At 48.2% G+C, this 17,602-nt stretch overlaps 1 protein-coding gene across 1 annotated transcript in view; it reads left to right on the top strand.

Annotated features, from left to right (window-relative positions):
- PRDM16 (PR domain containing 16) overlaps positions 1-17,602 on the top strand; it is a 189,046-nt gene that overhangs the window by 146,800 nt on the left and 24,644 nt on the right. Inside the window, exons 6-10 of the mRNA XM_010005282.1 lie at positions 1,106-1,208; positions 7,629-7,827; positions 10,922-11,069; positions 11,367-11,520; positions 15,095-16,496. Of these exons, the coding sequence (XP_010003584.1) occupies positions 1,106-1,208; positions 7,629-7,827; positions 10,922-11,069; positions 11,367-11,520; positions 15,095-16,496 (2,006 nt within the window). The remainder of the gene's footprint in view (positions 1-1,105; positions 1,209-7,628; positions 7,828-10,921; positions 11,070-11,366; positions 11,521-15,094; positions 16,497-17,602) is intronic.

Consider the following 17,602-nt stretch of genomic DNA (forward strand, 5'->3'; position numbering starts at 1 on the left):
GTGCGGGGGGGGACGGGACCCCGGGAGGGACCGGAGCCCGGGAAGCTGCGGCTGCCCAGGGCTCTGCGGCCCGGGGGGAGGAGGGAAGGAGGCTCTGGGGAGGAAAACACCTCGTAGTGTTCAGGAGTTCCGTGTTCCCCGTGTTCCCAGCAGCAGATCAGCAGAGCCCTGGGCAGGGAGCGGGGCTGGGTAACCCGGGGCTGATCTCCTGAAGGGTTTCGTGCTCTGCTGGTCGAGGCAGTGGGAATAAAGCTTGGTTTGCGTTTGGTTCGGGGGGTCAAACAGTAAGGGGGAGTGTGAGGTGTGTGTGAAACACACCCGGGTACATGGGAGCCCTGCACTTCGTTGCACCGCGGGGAAGGGGGTTTCTCTTCCCTGCAGCAGTTTGTGAGCAGCAGGGCTGCTCTGGGCCCAGGGCACCTGTGGCATCCTAACCCTAACCCAGGCATCTTGTAAATCGTGCTCTGTGCCCTCTGAGGGGCCCTGTGAGCAGGGGGTGAGCTGGAGGGTCCCTGCCTTGGGGTGGATCTGTTCTAGGGTGTTAATGACAGGTCTGGTGGGTGGGTGGTTCTGCACTCAGGCCGTGTCAGAAGGTCCGGGTTCCTCGTGTGGGCAGGAGCTCAGGATGGGGAGAAACAGCTCACCTGGAATGGTTCAGGTCTTGGCTTCAGGGGTCAGGTCCTCAGGCCCTGGTGGGAGTCACCTACACCAGAGTTCTGTGAGGATGTGCTGATTCAGCTTTGATCATCAGACCAGTTTCTGCTTGGAGAAGCAGAGACCTTAACGTGTCGATGCCACCAGTTTCATCTTTGCTATTACAAATGCATGAAATTATAGGAGGCAGGGAAAACAATGGGAAGATTTTCTGTAATTTGAAGGAGAGAGGCTGTTACTGTAAATACTGGTTCATTGTCCAAGCCCTGTGAAACACTGACACACTTGGGGTAAAATAAAGGCAGGAAAACAGAGCTCTCAGTAGCAATTACTGCACCAATCAAGTGACAACTTCCCCTGTTAGCTGCAATAATCTGTGTTATTGGTTAAAATGTAAATGCAAGTCTTTGCATATTTAACATGTCTCTCAATTTTTGTTTCTGATTCCCAGATCTATTATAAAGTTATTAAAGAAATTGAGCCAGGAGAAGAGCTCTTGGTGTATTTGAAGGAAGGTGGTTATTCCCTTGGGAACATGGCACCCAGCATGGAAGGTAAGGCCTGCTCCTGCCAGGTAGGACCTTTTTGTACCTCTTACAGCAAAGCAGGAACGTTGAGATCCTCAGTTCGTGCTGAACTGGGACAAAAACCTGCTCTGGTATCTGTCTCTGCTGTAACTGTTAATATTTTATGCTTGTTTTTCCTCCTTCTCTGGTGAAAGTAACTGTCTTAGTCAATGAGAGTGAGCACGTTTTATTAACCTGAAGGCATGCAGCAGGTTAATTTGTTGCTTCTCTTTGAAGGACATTGTGATTTTGAGCATCATTTCATACCCAGGGTCACTGTGGTTTTGGGGTGTGATAAACATGGGCCAAACCATTCCAAGGCTTGTACAGCACTGGTCTGTAGGGCTTGAGGTTACACAGAAAAGGGGGATCCAGGCAGGGAGTGGAAGAGAAAGAGAAGTGTTGGAGTCCTCCTTCCCTTTTCATGCTGCACAAGGATGGCTGTGAAGTACTTACCTATTCAATAAGAAGCAGAGTGGAGCTTTCTGCTTGTCAGTCTGTCTGGCTGTTGGAAGCTTTGGCTTCAGCTTTTGTTTCACAAAGAACCAGGAACGTTTGGTGCTGCAGAGGAAGCACAACCAGAATTCCTACAGTAAGATTACAGGCCTGGCTCAGGGGAAGGGAGCACAGACTGGGCTGAATCACTGCAGAGGTGGTTGGGAGGTGTTGGGAGGCACATTCCCTGGGGACAGGCTGGCACATTCCCTGGGGACAAGATGCTGCTCACCCACTCACTCAGGGCTGGGTCCTTGCATGTTCCCTCCAGTAGCTGCCACTGGCTCTTGTCAGGATGGGGCAGCAGTTTAGCAAGAGATGCAGCCTGAAATATTCTGTCAATCTGAGGGTCCCCAGGATTTTTCCCCTCTGTTAGGGTGCTTTTCTCAACATTCATCTGAGAGTGAGTCCTGGTGTCCTGGCATCCCAGCATTTTCCTTGCAGGAGACCCTGCTGGACAGAGCAAACACTGTGCAGTGAGTGCCCTCTTAGGAACACTAGGGAAGGTGTGCTGCACCATTCCCAGAAATCATATAAAACCAAGGGAACAGTGCAGACGTGTCCAGAGTAAGAGAAAATTGTACAAGTTCTTTTTTAAAAATGGCTGTTGGCAAGTCCAGACCTCTTCCTGAGCACAAACCCCTCTGATGGAGCATTGCAGGAACCCAACCTCAGGTGCAGTATGTGGGGTTCCTGACATGAAATGAAACCCAGGCTGGACTTGCCAAGTTCTGCTCTGTCTTCTGGGGTTCTTGGTTTCCTTGACATTTGGTGTTAGAGAACAACAGAAAAGTTCCATGAATTTTCTGAAGTGAAGAGATTATTTGGGCCTGTTACTGATGCCTTTTTCTGTCCATTCATTGACTTTGGAGCCTGTTGCAGGTTTCACATTATTATTTGAAAACTGATTTCTATAAATATATTCTCATCTACCAGTTGCTTTTAAACTATTATTTAGAAATACTGTTCTACGTAACCACTGAAATTTGGGTTGTCTCACCTGGACAACCTGCAATACACTTATTTTATTTTACCTGTATATGATTCCAATCAGCAGTGGAACTCTTAAGAGTGTATGTGCAATATGCACAATTAGCTTGAAGTATTTCTGAAAAAAAAAAAAGGGGGTAGTTTGAGAACTGATGCTTCTGGAAACTCTTTTGCTGAAGGTCTGTGACTGAGGTGAAGGAACAGGCAGGGTGGGAGCTTAATGTTAGGTCTGGGATTATTTTTCTGGTGATTAAAAAAAAAAAAGTCACTTTCTTGAGATCAACACACAAAGATGAATAATTTCTGTGCGCACAATGATGGAATAACACAGAACCTTTTTTTTTTAATTATTATTACTATGTCAGGGAGAAATCAGAAGGAAAACTCACCTCTGTTTTGCATTTCTGTTCCTAATAGGGTTTCATTTGAACAAGCCAAAAGTGCTCCTTGTTTTCCATCTTTGTCATTATGTAACATTTATCTGTATCTTCCTGGCAATGTCTAGTGCTTTTGCCACATAATTGCCTTCAAATTATAATAGGCCAACATTAAATATTTGACTCCTTAATACTTTTTACTTGCAGTAATGCTATCTTCCTGCTGCCTCGCACCCCCAGCTCGAGTCTGAATTAACAAGAAAGAAAATGCAAAATTGTTCCACACAAAGATAATTATCATAAAAATCTTTTATCCAAGCCCCAGCCAAACACAGCAGACCCCTTATCACTGCAGGAATTTTGAGTAGGGCACTTGAACTCCTTTGAGATTCAAGTCTGGTAGATTAGCATGTAGATGCCACATAATTGTGTTCCCCTCGGTTTCTCTGAAAGCTATTAGGCACTGATTTATTTTTCTGTTGCATTGTCCTGAGTGTTACTGATGGAACTTAAGATAGACACGTATAACCATAGATTTGACAAACAAGACACAGAACAGGCAGCAATTTTTTTTGTAACTGGGTTTTTCTTTTCTTTTTATCCCCTTCTCCCTGTAAGGTACTGAAGCAGTAACCTTTTGTGGAGGGCAGCATTCTTACTCCTGGTGCTTAGAGAGAGAAGGAAACTTTAATGAGAACTTGTTTTGAAGGGCAATATTTTAATTTTTAGTGCTTAGAGAAGGAAAAAAACAGAACTCTAATGAACCTGAAGTCTCCCAACTGGGTGTCTGATATAAAGACACACAACAGATACGAGGTTGTTTTAGCTCAGCCCTGAGCCTTCTTTGTCCCTGGGGTTTCATTTTTGCAGGGTGATGGCTGGGTCCTTCATCTGCAGGTCAGGTCCCTTCCCTGCTGCACTATTTATTGAGAACTGAATCTCTAATCTTCTGATGTTCAGAAATAGGAATGGATCTTGGTACAATACAATCAGCTCCTCTGCCAGCCAGTTCCTCCTGTGTGTAACTTGTCTGAGCAACCAAGTAGTATTTGCAGGCAGTGGTGACACGTGTAACGTGTGACTCCAAGGCTTTCAACTGTATTTTTGTCAGTTCTCTAATTCTTCTTTTCATAAAAAAATCCCTATTCCAAACCCCAACATTCTGAGGCCCTTACATTTCTTATCATCCATCTTTTCTCTCTGTGAAGAGGCTGTTGTGTTTGATGCATGAACAGGAACGTGGCTGTTACTGAAGCACCAGCCTGTATAAAATGGGGATTTTTTTAGATTTAGTGATGTGCAAGGGCTAGAGCTGGGAAGTGGGTGGCTCTCCAAGCATGCAAATGCCCAGGCCAAAAATGCACGTGTCTCAGCTGAGCTGTCTGGTTTCTTACATTTCTCAGTAGAAGTCTGCTGGAGCTGCTGTGCCCAGAGCTCTGCCAGCTCCTGCTGCCCCAGGATCACGTTATATTGTCTGGGATTTCTGTGAGGTTTGTGATCCTGCTGACAAAGGACAAGGAGAATTAGAAGCAAAATCTCTACTCTAACAGTTATTACTGGGGCTATTAACGTAGTTCATCTGTCTACTCTGTAATCTCCCAGGAAGGACAAAAACAGTTTTGTGGATAATGGAAGGTAGTGGCATGTGGGCTTGGGGGCCTGTGAGCTGTTCATCTTTGCCCAGGTGCATGATAAATTATCCTGCATGGCTCATTTTCTAAACTGGAAGTGGATTTCTGGTTCCTGGAGGGGAGGTTGGGTGAAATAAGATATGATCAATCTGTAAATCTCAAACTGAAGTAGGAAGAATTTAGTATGGGTTGGCAGCAGGTATTTGGGTGCTTTCTCTCTGAAGTCAAGCAAAACAAAAGAAAAAAAAAATAATCCCAAAAACCTGTGTCCTGTGTTCCAAGTGTTCAGGTCTGGGGAGCTGCCAGTTGGAGCTTGATTGATTCTGAGAGTTTGGCAGGAGCTTTGTCTGGTGTGTGAGGGTCCCCAGGGCCCCTTGTCCTCGGGCTCTTGTCCCTGCGACAGACGAGCTGCTGGCCAGCAGTGTCCCCACGCTCCCCAACAGCCAGGAGGGGAAAGGTCTGTTTTGAGGGGTGAGTTCTGAGGTGGAGGAGCCTCTCCCCAGTGCAGTTCCACCTCCTCTGGAGCCACGGAGGGGTTTATCCCGTTACTGCACAGGTCAGTGGGCTGCAGGACCTGAACGAGCTGCAGTCCCATGCAGGTCTGCAAACATAGAGCTGAAATGAGATCACGTTCCTTGATGCCAGCAGCACTTGGGAGCACAGCCTGGCATCAGACCAGCCAACTTTGTAGCAGCTAAACACTTGCTGCAGAGGGCCTGAGCTCAGGTGAATGCAGGAAGAGAGAGGAGAGGTGGCCTGGGGTGATCCCTGCGCTGGGGAAGGTACCAAAACACACCAACTCACAGCCCTGGCCCCCCCACCTGGTGCTGTCACAGCAGGGATGTCTTCAGTCCACAGACGTGCAGATGAAATGCTGAGTTGTTCTGGGCAGCCCCAGCTGCTGGCACAAGCATAATGCAATGCCAAGACACAAGGGGATGCTGCAGTTCTCCATTTTATTTCTTTTCTCTTTGCCCTCCCCCAAAACAGTAGTTTGGCTTATTTTACTAGCAGGTTGTACACGGCCTGTCAATACTGCTAGGTAGTTTTTTCTATCCCAATTTCCAGGTTTCCTCCTCCAGGGACATAAACCACATGATACATATTGGTACTGTTCTGCAAAGTGCTGGTAAACAGGATTTCTCAGGGCCTGATCCACTTTGTTGTGAGGCTGCTGATGGCTGTTTCAGAGCATACAATCTTGAAATGGGAAAGATATGGGCTTTTTCTTCCCTTAGGTCTTCTTTTTTTAATAAAAATTCCTTTCACCTCCAAAAGGAAAAAGCTGACCTGCTGGATTTTACTTCTTTTCACATCCCTCTCTTCTGCAGTCTGGGAAACCCTCCAGCATCTCTGTGTTTCATCCATTCCTTGTGCAAACGGGGCAGAGCACCACTGGACCTGCTGCCTGGGCAAGCAGCAAGCCTGGCTGCCTGTGTCTTCATGATATTGTCTTATTTTAGCTGCCTTTGGCTTTTCCCACCTTGGTGCTTTCCATGTGGGTGTGAGGCTCGGGGTGTCACCTGCCCCCGTGGGTCACTGCGGGGATCTGTCTGTCCCCAGAGGCCGGTTGTGCAGGGGCACGGGTGGAAAACCACAGCACGGGTGGAAAACCACAGCCCGGGGCTGAGCATCGGGCTGTGGGGAGAGAAGGAGGGGAGAGGATCTCCCCAGCACAGGCAGTCGGGGGGTGACCCTGCCTGCCTGCCCTCCCCCTCCTGTCACCCTGACACTTCAGTCAAGCACTGGCACCAAAGCGCAGCCCAACCGGTGGCAACGGCACAAAACCTGGGGCAGACGAGGGCCTTGGGGATTGTAAACCCCGGGTTGGCTGAAGGGGGGAAGGTTTAGAGAGTGGCCCCTGGCAGAGAAGCCCCACAAGTGCCACCTGTGCCTCTCCAGCCCCTTCCCCAGAGCAGCAACCCCAGGGCTGGACCAGCTCCACCTCAGCAGCAGCCTCGGCTGCCTCCCTTCAGAAGAAGATTTCCACTCTGGCCTCTGACTAATGCATTTTACCACAAGCTTTCCTTCCTTTGGAAAGGAAAGTTGTCAGAAAAAAAAAAAAAGAAAATAAAACTTTAAATGAGCAGAGCCCCAGAGTCCAGGGGGAGGAGGTGGCTGGGAAGCTGCTGGTGCAGGAACCCAGGGCTGTCCCAGCTCCCTCACAGAGGTCGTTCTCCTGGAAAATTTACAGCTCTGAGCTGATTGTTTGGCTTGGCACTATGGTCAGGATGCTGCCTTGTAAACTTAATAATAGCTGCCCTCATTTTAATTTGTTTGACCTTGACTACAATAATTTATTATGTGCATTAGATATTTATTTATTTATTTAAGAAAGGAAAACCCCAGCACAACAACAAAGAGTTTGGCTTCCTTTTTCCGTGGTGCTCTGGTGTTGAACTCCAGGTCCCATGGCAGGTTGTGCTGCTGCAGTTGTGCAGGAGAAGTTCAGATGGTAACACCAGAAAGACATTTTCTTAGAAAGGAGTTTCTCCAGGCTTGTGCTGTGGCAGTTTGCTTTTCCCAGTGTCTGTCTCTACATGAGTTTGCTCCTGTTTTCCTGGCAGCCTCTTTTGAGAAGAAGCTCAGTTGTGCCTTCAGGAAACCTCATTGCAAACAAATGCAATGATCCCAAGTAGCCCCAGTATTTTGTGCATCTGCTCATTCTGGTAGGTCTCCCCATCCCAGCAGAGACCAGGACACAAGAAAACAAGATCTCTCCTGGTTGTGTGATTCATGATTTTTTATTTCTTAATACTTCACATGCACCAACCTGCTGGCCCTGGCTGCCCGGGCTGCCCCTGTGACCCATCACACAGCATGGCACGGTCTCTTTACAAACCCCGTGTTGAGCAGGGTGAACGTTGCTTGAAGCCCCTGCTCCACCAGCCCCAAGCCCCCTCTCTGTGTTGCAGAGGAGCCCACGTTTCGCTGTGAGGACTGTGACGAGCTGTTCCAGTCCAAGCTGGAGCTGCGGCGGCACAAGAAATACACCTGCAGCGCCGTCAGCTCCCTCTACGAGACCCTGAGCGACGAGATCAAGCAGGAAGGTCTTGGGGATGGACAGGTCTACGAGTGCAAAGACTGCGAGAGGATGTTCCCCAATAAATACAGGTACCAGGAAACTGCCAGCCCCTCCTCTGGCCTGCCCAGTCCTCTCTGATGATGGGAAACGTGGCACCGAGCTGGGCAGCCCTGGGTGGCCCCAGGGATCCACCTCCTTTCTCCATAGGGGTCAGGGAAGTCATTTTGAGGACCTTTTTGTGCCATTAACTATTGGGCAACATTTTGTTTCACCTTGACTTCACATTCTGTGGTGCTGTTTGTAACCCATGGGTAGAAGTCTCCACAAATTATTGGCAACAGAAAGTCAAAATGGTTATTTCTGAATTCCCTGGGAGGTTTTCAGGGCTGGGACAGGCAGGTTGGTAGATCAGGTTAGTGTCCCTGCAGCAGCTGCTCCCACATGATCTGGGCCTGAGGGAGAACAGTGGCAGTATCTGCCAGTAGTTGCATGAAGACTTCTTTTATTTGTTATTCTTGGTCATTTGAGATCAGGGGTATAAAAAGACCTTGTTATGCTAAGAACACTTAACATGGCCAAGAGCTCCTATTTGATCTTGCAGAAGCAACCAAAACAATTCTGTTCTCACCAAATGTTCTCTTTTAATTGTCTTATTGAAATAAAATGTTCCTTAAAAATTGTGTCTTCACCAAACATTTTTATAATAGAAATGTGAAAAGGAAAATGAGAAGATAGTCTAGTGTTCCTCTTATTTTTATTTGCCATGATTATTCAAGTATTATCATAAGGCAACTCTCAACAAGAATAGCAGTTTTGTAAAGGGGAAAAAAAAAAATCTTTGTCCCAATAATTTTTAAGTGCAAATTTCCATCTTTTGAATGTGATGTGATGGTTATCAAATGCAGCTTTAAAGCAGAGATCATTGAGATTTCTGATTTATTTGCAATATGAGACTTACATGGTTCAATATTAGGAGCCTGTGTTTCCCCCAGAGTTGGGGTGGAGATGCAGCAGGTCAGTAGCCACAGACCTGTATGGCTGGAAGAAGTTGGAGTCTGGGCTGGGGGCTCCTGAGCTCAGTGGCTGCTTTGCCTTTCAGGCCATTGTTGCCATAGATTTGAGTTGGGAGTTTTTAAAGCAAATAATACAAAGTTTGGGTTGTTTTTTTTTTTTGCCAGGGGAAGAGTCAGCATCATCCCCATTCCGGGCAGGATTGGGGGAGCTGGCAGAGTGGCCACATCTCTCCCTCCCCCATCAATCTGCTGCATTTTGTGCACCAAGAAAGCTCCTGAAACACAGAGCACCCCAGTCAGCCTGCCTAGATGGTCTTATAATTTTTCAGAAGTTAATACAGCTCAAATCAAGAGGGTCACTAGGGAACTGAAATTGAGCATTTAGTAGCTGACTAAATAAATAAGTGTTTTGCTAATCCCAGTAGGTACTTGCCTCTAAACAGCATATTAGTTTGTCCATATTTGGACTAAATAAACTCATAAATCACAGTTAGCAGGAGCATGTTTTGGTATATGTATATGAAGGATATATATTTCTTTGCCTGTGTAAAAAATTTGGTGGTGTTAAGAACACCATTCCTTTAGCAAAATGAATATTGCTGCTTTAAAATGGGTGGGTTGGCAGTTTCTGAGGGGCATGCTCCTGAATATTAACTACCTGACTGGAGAGGTTCTTGGAGGAAGCAGCCAACTGGTGGCTGCTGGGAGCTGCATGTTGAGCTGCTGGGCAGGCTGCAGTCCCACCAAACCCACTGGTGGTGAAGGCACCTTCTACCTGCCTGTTCTTGTTCCTGTGCCAGCAAATGTCCTCAGGGCAGGAAGATTTCAGTGCAAGTCAGTTGGCAGTGCAATTAGACTTTGCATTCCTACACTGGAATGCCAAAGGACCCGGGTGTCGGGTCCCTCCTGCCCCATCCTGACGCAGGTGGGTGCCTGCTGTGTCAGGTGCCTGTGGGCACACAGCCCCACTGGGGTGCCTGTCACTGGGGGTGTCTGGAGAGGGTGAGAGCAGCATGGTCCTGAGGATGGTGCCAAAGCTGAGTCAGTCCTTAGTTTTCTGAATCCCTCAGGCTCCCTGGAAATGCCCAGGAGTTGTGTGCTGTGACAGTCTCCTGCAGCATTGCATGAAGACTGGCAGGATTTCCCAGTGGTGTTTCATGTTCCTATAAAAAATACAGCAGTGGTTTAAAGTTCCATAGGAATAGTGGAATATTGATCCGTGGGGGATTTTTGGGCAATAGTAGGTTTTCTAAAAAGTTTTCTCCTCAGAGTTCTCAGTGAGAAGGAGTATTTGTATCTCCCTTGAAACCACACCAGAGGCAGCAAAGGACACACTTTCTTCCTTGGGCTCTGAGGACTGGTCAGGGAGGTGCAGGGTTTCCATCCTGCTCAGTCCCCTTTACAGCACTCAGTCTTCAACAGAATGGTTTCCCAGGCTCCATGCCTGCCCTGGTGCCACCAGCAGTGATGTCCCACAGCTGTCACACCTGGTTTGGTGGCCCAGCAGGGACTCTGTGTGCCGGGGGGCAGGGGCAGCACTTTGGCACAGGGCAGGAGGGCACCCAGTGCCTTCCTCTGCATCCCTGCCTGGCCCTGCTCCAGCAGCCACTGGGGTTTGCCATCATCCTCCTGGTTTGGGAGAGGCTGCCAGTTGGCAGAAGTTGAAATTGCCGAGTTAAGTAATAAAAGATGTCTGACATTTAGAAGTGAAATGTGTTTGCACCTTATCATGTTTCTTTCCAACGTTAAGTTGCTGTGTTCTGGGAAGCTGTGGGCTTTGTGCCCATGAAAAGGCAACGTGATAGTCTGGGCAGCAACAGCTTATATCTTGTCTTTCCCTGTGGGGATGCCATGGAAGTCCTGGTCACAAAGTGCTCATTTTTCCCTTCAAGAACCTGCAGGGTCAGGTCCGGTTTTAACTTTCTTTTCCCCCTTGTTAGATGGACTCAGGTATTTAATAAAAAATACCACGAACGCAGTGACATTTTGAGGCAGAACAGGGCACTGTCCACCTGTAAAATAAAGGCAAAAAAAAGAGAAAGGGTATTTGGGTGCAGCTGCACCTCCCATGGGCCATGTGCCGCTCGCCCCTTTTCCCAAGGGCAGGACATGGCTCTGGGGACCCCCCAGGCTGGTGGCCTGGTTATCTATTGCTGTCTCTCCTCCACAGCCTGGAGCAGCACATGGTGATCCACACCGAGGAGCGGGAGTACAAGTGTGACCAGTGTCCCAAGGCCTTCAACTGGAAATCCAACCTGATCCGGCACCAGATGTCCCACGACAGTGGGAAACGGTTTGAATGTGAAAACTGCGTGAAGGTAACGGGGGCAGCACGTGGTGCCCTTGGCCTGGGAGGGGGGCTGGGGGGACACGGGTGACCCATGCGGGTGTGGTTGGGTGGCCCAGCCTTGGTGTGGGATGGGGTGCCACAAGGAGAGCAGCAGGCTCAGCTCGGCCCCACAGGGCTCAGCCGGGGGCAGGTGTGGGTGAGCGATCCCGGAGCATCACACACCCCGGGGGGAGGCTGCCCAAGGCAGAGCCAACCTTTTCCCATGTTCCCTCTCCTCCTGCTGCTTCCCTTCCCTCCCTGAAGGTGTTTTTTCCCCCCCTCCCAGGTGTTCACCGACCCCAGCAACCTCCAGCGCCACATCCGCTCGCAGCACGTGGGCGCGCGGGCCCACGCCTGCCCCGACTGCGGCAAGACCTTCGCCACCTCCTCGGGCCTCAAGCAGCACAAGCACATCCACAGCACTGTCAAACCTTTCATATGTAAGTTGTCATGGCCATCACCCAGCTCTGCCCTGGCTGTAATTGCACGTATCCTGCAGGGCCCCCAGCGCTCGCTGTCCCTCTGTGAGCAGCCGCTGTAATTTTATAGGTCAGAGCACAAGATGAAATTCCAGCCCTTCCCCCCCCCCACTTTTTTTTTTTTTTTTTTGCATGCTCCCTGTTTTTTCAGTAAACATTCATGGCAGTTTTTGACTTTCTTGACAAGTTAAAAGCTGAGCCTCTCAGCAGTCCCAGTGATGCCATTTTCTTATATCTTTTCTTTCCCTCGTCTATTTTTTTTTCCCCTTAATTATTTTTGAATGTTCACGTTGGTGACATAAATAAATAGCTGACACAGCCTGATCGAAAGGTTTTTCAGGGGTGCCTCAAATCCTGTAGCTGTTTGCAAAGAATTTGGAGTAGTCACAGAGATGAGATGAAGGTGGTTTTTAAGAAGAGTTTTTCCCTTCTTTGTTCCTTGTGTGTTTCATCCAGATAGTGGTTGGAACCCAAATAAATAGCAGATTACGGGTGTCCTTAGTGTGCTCTGCAGTGGCATGTTTCCAAAAGGGCATTTCCCCCCCCCCAAGAGCCATTCATCTCATCCTCAGGGCTGTATATTTTTTTAATTGACACAGCACCCATTGCATTTTGATCACTGTCCAGAGAAGTGGCTTCTGTCACAACAAAGCCAAGACATGTGAGGGTCTCCTTCCTGACACCCCTCCAAGTCTGCTTCCAGCGAGGGGCGGGGGCTGGGTTTGATCCCAGGCTTTGATGTTACTGAAAGAAGCCACTGAACCCTTATTTTCCCCCTGCTGGTGTAATGGGAACAGTGTGCAGGAGTGTCCTGGGAGACTCGTTTCATTAACGTGTCCTGAGATAATCAGATGGGTGTCAGTGGAGGAAGAAAAAATACTCTTCTTGCTCATTTTGATGCAATCGTTCATGGGATGACGGGCACATGAAAGAGATAATTGGGATCTCACAGTATCGCTGCAGTGAGATGAATGATTTCTTCTCATAATCTCCTCACTCTCACCTCATAAGAATTAGGGAGTTGTCAGTCTGAATCAGGGTGTAAAACAGCTGGAGACTGATCCTGCCTGGTTCAGATGGGCCGGGGGGAGGCACAGGCAGGAGCATGGAATCCATTAGGAGCTGCAGGAGCTGGAAGAGGGGCTGTGTGGGTTTGTTTTTTACAATATTATACTTGGCTTTTAAAAAGATAAAACTAGACGTTTTTAAGTGCAGAACACAGAAGAGCGGGAGAGCACAGAACACACAGAGTTACTGAATTGTTGTGTAACTGGAGACTTTAATGTTCCAGTTTTCCTTATTTTAGAATAATGATGTGAGCTCGTGTACCTGCCGCACTTTTCTTTAGGGAGTTTTGTGCAGGATCAGGTGTAGTTAGGAACTCTTCCTGGGATGGAAAATGGAAAAAAGGAACCTTATGCCCCTTTGCAGACTTTGCTTTTATTGTCCCTAGTTGGCTCATGAAGTTGTGCTGTATGGAAACAGTGTAACCTTTTTTAATTATAATTTTTAACAGTGTCATTACCCTTTGTAGCAGCGAATCTTCTTTTTATGCAGCGTGACTATTCAAACAGTGCAATTTAGTTACAAAAAAGTTACAGTTACAGAAGTGAATGGGTTTTATTGTTACTGTAACTTATTTTTTGGTAATAGTTTAGCTTGTTAACAGTGATTTCCATGTTGCAAAAGTCACACTGTTACGAAAAAGTACCCTTTTTTTGCAAGTGGAATTAATATGATATTTAACAAGGAGTTACACGCACTAGAGTCTGTCCATTTTTTGGTAACAGTGTCTTTTTCACTATAGTGTAGCTTGCTTTTTGCAACCTTGCAAACCCCTACAGTAACAACAGGGCAAACACCACAAACACAGCACTGGCAGCAGGTGCACTGTGTTGGGACAGAATCTGCTCGAGCACATTTGCCATTTCTTATGAACTTGTATGTTTCTTCTGAACCCAAATCTGGCATCCCTGGGCACGTGGCAAGGGAGACAGTTAAAGTTAGGAAGGGAAAAAGAAACTGAGATGTGTTTCCTTTAGGTATTTTTTTAAGAAAACATTTTTAAATGCAGTAAAAAAAACTAAATTAGAAAGTTAAGGAAGCTGAAATAATTTGTGCAGCAGCCATGGAAGTGTGTGCAGGCAATGGTGGTAGCTCAGAACTGACACAAGTTGTTTAAGGGGTGACTGCCAGAAACTAGGGATGGCTTCGGAGTCCTCATTTGAAAATACTGTTACTCCAACATTGAAACTTTTCTGATGACTTTCTAGCTCTGCTTCTGTTTGTGCCTCCTCCAGCCCCTGCCTGCAGCTGGTCCAGAGCAGAAGGGCTGGAAGCCCCTCAGGAAGGACAGTCCAGGTTCAATTCCTAGTGCAACGAGACACCAGCAGACCCTTCAGTGACAAATCACTGCACTTTGGGATACTTGTTTGAAACGTCTCATTTGTGAAATGTTAATAGTCTCTGCTTTAAATTTCAATAGAAGGTGCTGCCCCTTGTATCTTCAGAGCTGCTGGTGAAATATTCTCCTGACAGGCGTTTGATTTTCAAGCACTGATGTAAATCCTACAGATTTAGAAAATAATACAGGGAAGTCACACTTGCAGGGGTCTGTCAGTAAAAGGAGGGAGGGAAGAAGGATCCATCCTCCAGCTCAGTGAAAAAATGGGTGTCAGGAGAATCTGGATTTGGGTCCTTGCCTGCCCAACTCCAGACAATGTACTTTCCTTCTCTTTGACTCAGTTCCATGTTTACAAAAGGGTGATAACAGCAGTTCTCCTGTGAGGGAGTGTGTTAATTCACTAAGAAGTAGAGCTAATTCCTATGTTGAAAGAGGGATCAGATAATAAAAAGTTACAGTGTTTTGATAATAGAGAAATTTGGGTGGGATTTTTTTTTTTCTTACTTCTCCCCGTTCCTTCCCCACCAGCAAAGTCTGTGGGCAGAAGAGGTCATAAAAATTAATGCTTTGAAAACTTGGTATTTACAGGTCATTAAAGCAAGTGCTGGTGTCGTGTTAGCTCAGCATTGCTGGGGTGTCTCACTAACTGGATGAACAGGAGATCTCACCCCACTTCTGGCTGAACTGAGCCCTGGCTGGCAGAGTATTTATAGACCATCCCCATGGAGTGGTTACTTATCATTAATGGCATTAATGAAGGGCAGGTTGGGTTCAATGAGGCAAAGTTCTTCTCTCTTCAGAACTTCCTGCCAAGCCAGGGGGGAGCAGACCAGCTGCCACCAATAGGTCCTGCCACTGAAATGTCTTCAGTGAAAATTCCAAAGAAGAAAGGTTGCTCAGGAGTAGAAAACCCCTCTGGGTTCTGCAGGGAGCTGCTTGTCAAGAGTTTCTCCAGGCTAGAGCTTCTGTGGGAGAGCAGAGTGGGACTAGTCCTGGGGTGGGAGCCTTGGGGAGCCTGTCCCTGTCTATGGGGAGCTCGGTGGGGGCAGGGAGGGGGGCTCCTCGGGCCTGTCCTGCTGCTTCCTGTTAATTTCATACCGCTGTTGTGGTTGGTTTCTGTTGATGCTTTAGGTGAGGTCTGTCACAAATCCTACACGCAGTTCTCCAACCTGTGCCGGCACAAGCGGATGCACGCGGACTGCCGCACGCAGATCAAGTGCAAGGACTGCGGGCAGATGTTCAGCACTACCTCCTCCCTCAACAAGCACCGCCGCTTCTGCGAGGGCAAGAACCATTACAGCCCTGCCAGCATCTTTGCCCCTGGCCTGCCCCTCACGCCCACCTCCATGATGGACAAATCCAAGCCCTCTCCCAACCTCAATCATGCCAGCCTGGGATTTAATGATTATTTCCCGTCCCGCCCGCACCCGGGGGGTCTTCCGTTCTCACCTGCCCCCCCTGCCTTCCCTGCCCTCACCCCGGGGTTCCCAGGGATTTTCCCACCGTCTCTCTACCCCAGGCCCCCCTTGTTACCACCCACACAACTGCTCAAAAGCCCCCTCAACCACACTCAAGATGCAAAGCTTCCAAGCCCCCTCGGGAACCCGGCACTTCCTCTGATCTCTGCGGTGAGCAACAGCAACCAGGCCACTTCAGGAGAGGAGAAATGTGAAAGCAGCCTGGAAAACTCCTACCTGGAGAAGCTAAAAGCCAGGAACAGTGACATGTCTGATGGCAGTGACTTTGAGGATGTCAATACAACCACAGGCACAGACCTGGACACCACGACTGGCACTGGTTCTGACCTGGACAGTGATGCAGAGAGTGACAGGGACAAAACAAAAGACAAGAGCAAACAAATGGAGAGCAAGCCAGACTTTGTCAGCAGCTCCGTGTCTGCAAGTTCCACCAACAACACCAGTGAGATCCCTCTCTTCTATTCTCAGCATTCCTTCTTTCCTCCCCCCGAGGAGCACCTGCTGCCTTCCACAGGAGCAGCCAATGACTCTATTAAAGCCATCGCCTCCATCGCAGAGAAGTATTTTGGGCCTGGCTTTATGGGGATGCAGGAGAAAAAGATGGGTTCGCTCCCGTATCATTCCATGTTCCCTTTCCAGTTCCTCCCCAATTTCCCCCATTCCCTCTATCCTTTTACAGAGCGGACCCTCAATCACAGCTTGCTGGTCAAGGCAGAACCAAAGTCACCCCGGGACCTCCACAAAGTGGGCAGCACCAGCTCCGAGTCCCCCTTTGATCTCACCACAAAGCCAAAAGAGATGAAGCCAATCTTGCCACCACCGAAGGTCCTGCCAGCTCCATCCTCAGCAGAAGAGCAGCCCCTGGATCTGAGCATTGGCAACCGCATCCGCGCCAGCCAGAACGGGGGAAGAGAGCCACGGAAAAACCACATCTATGGGGAGAGGAAGCTGATGGCCAGTGAAGTCTTGCCCAAGATTTCCCAGTCCCAGCTGCCGCAGCAGCCGTCCCTGCATTATGCTAAGCCATCACCCTTCTTCATGGACCCCATCTACAGGTATTAACATACCCTGCCTTAAGCCTTTCCTCTAACAAGCTCACCCTCTGGCTGGGGTAGAACCTGGGGCTGTGGGTTGTTCAGGAGGAGCAGTGGATGCTGCACTTGGTTGTGCTTCTCGCTGTCACAGCACATGGAATTTTCTGAATCGAGGGGGCTGAACCATTGATAGGAGTACTGGTAATCAATGTGTGTATACAACATGGCTTTGTTTTGATAAAGAAGAAACTTGACCTATTTAAGGACTCTCCCACGAGCCACCACTAAGATGGCACTTCTGTGGGGAAATTCCAGAGGTTTGATTCGATAAGAATGCAGAGTTCAGCTGCCTCCAGCCTGGGCTCTCATGGCTTGGGAATGAGTCCTGGGAGCCTGGAAATGCAGCTCTCCCACTGACAGACTTGATGGCCCTTTGTGAGCCCCTTCACCTTTCTTCCTCCCCACCCTCCTTTTTCTTTGTAATTCCTTTTCTTTAGGGTTGTTCAGCTCATAGGAACTGCTGTTGTGGACCCAGCCTTTCGAAACAGTTTTGGGTCTGGAGTAACAAGTGCTGTGTGAATACCTGGTAGCATGTTATTATCTGAATTCCTCCCAGATGAATTTCTTGCAGACTTACCTTTCTTAAGAGGTAACAAGGGTTTTCTAGTTGAAATGGGTGGTTTGAGGAAGGCCCCATTTGTTTTGTCTGGCCTAGAATGAGCTGTGCAGGGAAGGTGTGTGTAAAGCTGAGTGGACAAAGGGGTGCAAACACCAGCTAAACTTCCTGAAGGATTCAATTCAGAAGATGTGGGGGGAAGATTTTATTCTAGTTGTTTTAGAGTTTTTTATAAAATCAGTTTCTAAAGGAGAACTATTTCAAGGTTGAAAGTGAGGGTACCAGTAAGTCTGGGTATTACTTGTCTGGGCACTGGCACTGCCTTCATTGCCCTTCTGCTGCCAGTGAGAAGTTTGTCTTGGAGCAAACACCACCTGCTTGTTTGTAGCACAGTCCAGTGAAAAGTTGTCCTGAACCAGTTTGATTTAGACATGGACATGGCAATTAATACGCCCTTAGGACAGGATGCTTCACAACTTCTGCAGGGCTCCCAGATCCAGTGTCTGATGGA

The sequence above is a fragment of the Chaetura pelagica genome, unplaced genomic scaffold (assembly GCF_000747805.2).
Source record: "Chaetura pelagica isolate M959 unplaced genomic scaffold, ChaPel_1.0 scaffold159, whole genome shotgun sequence".
Taxonomy (NCBI): domain Eukaryota; kingdom Metazoa; phylum Chordata; class Aves; order Apodiformes; family Apodidae; genus Chaetura; species Chaetura pelagica.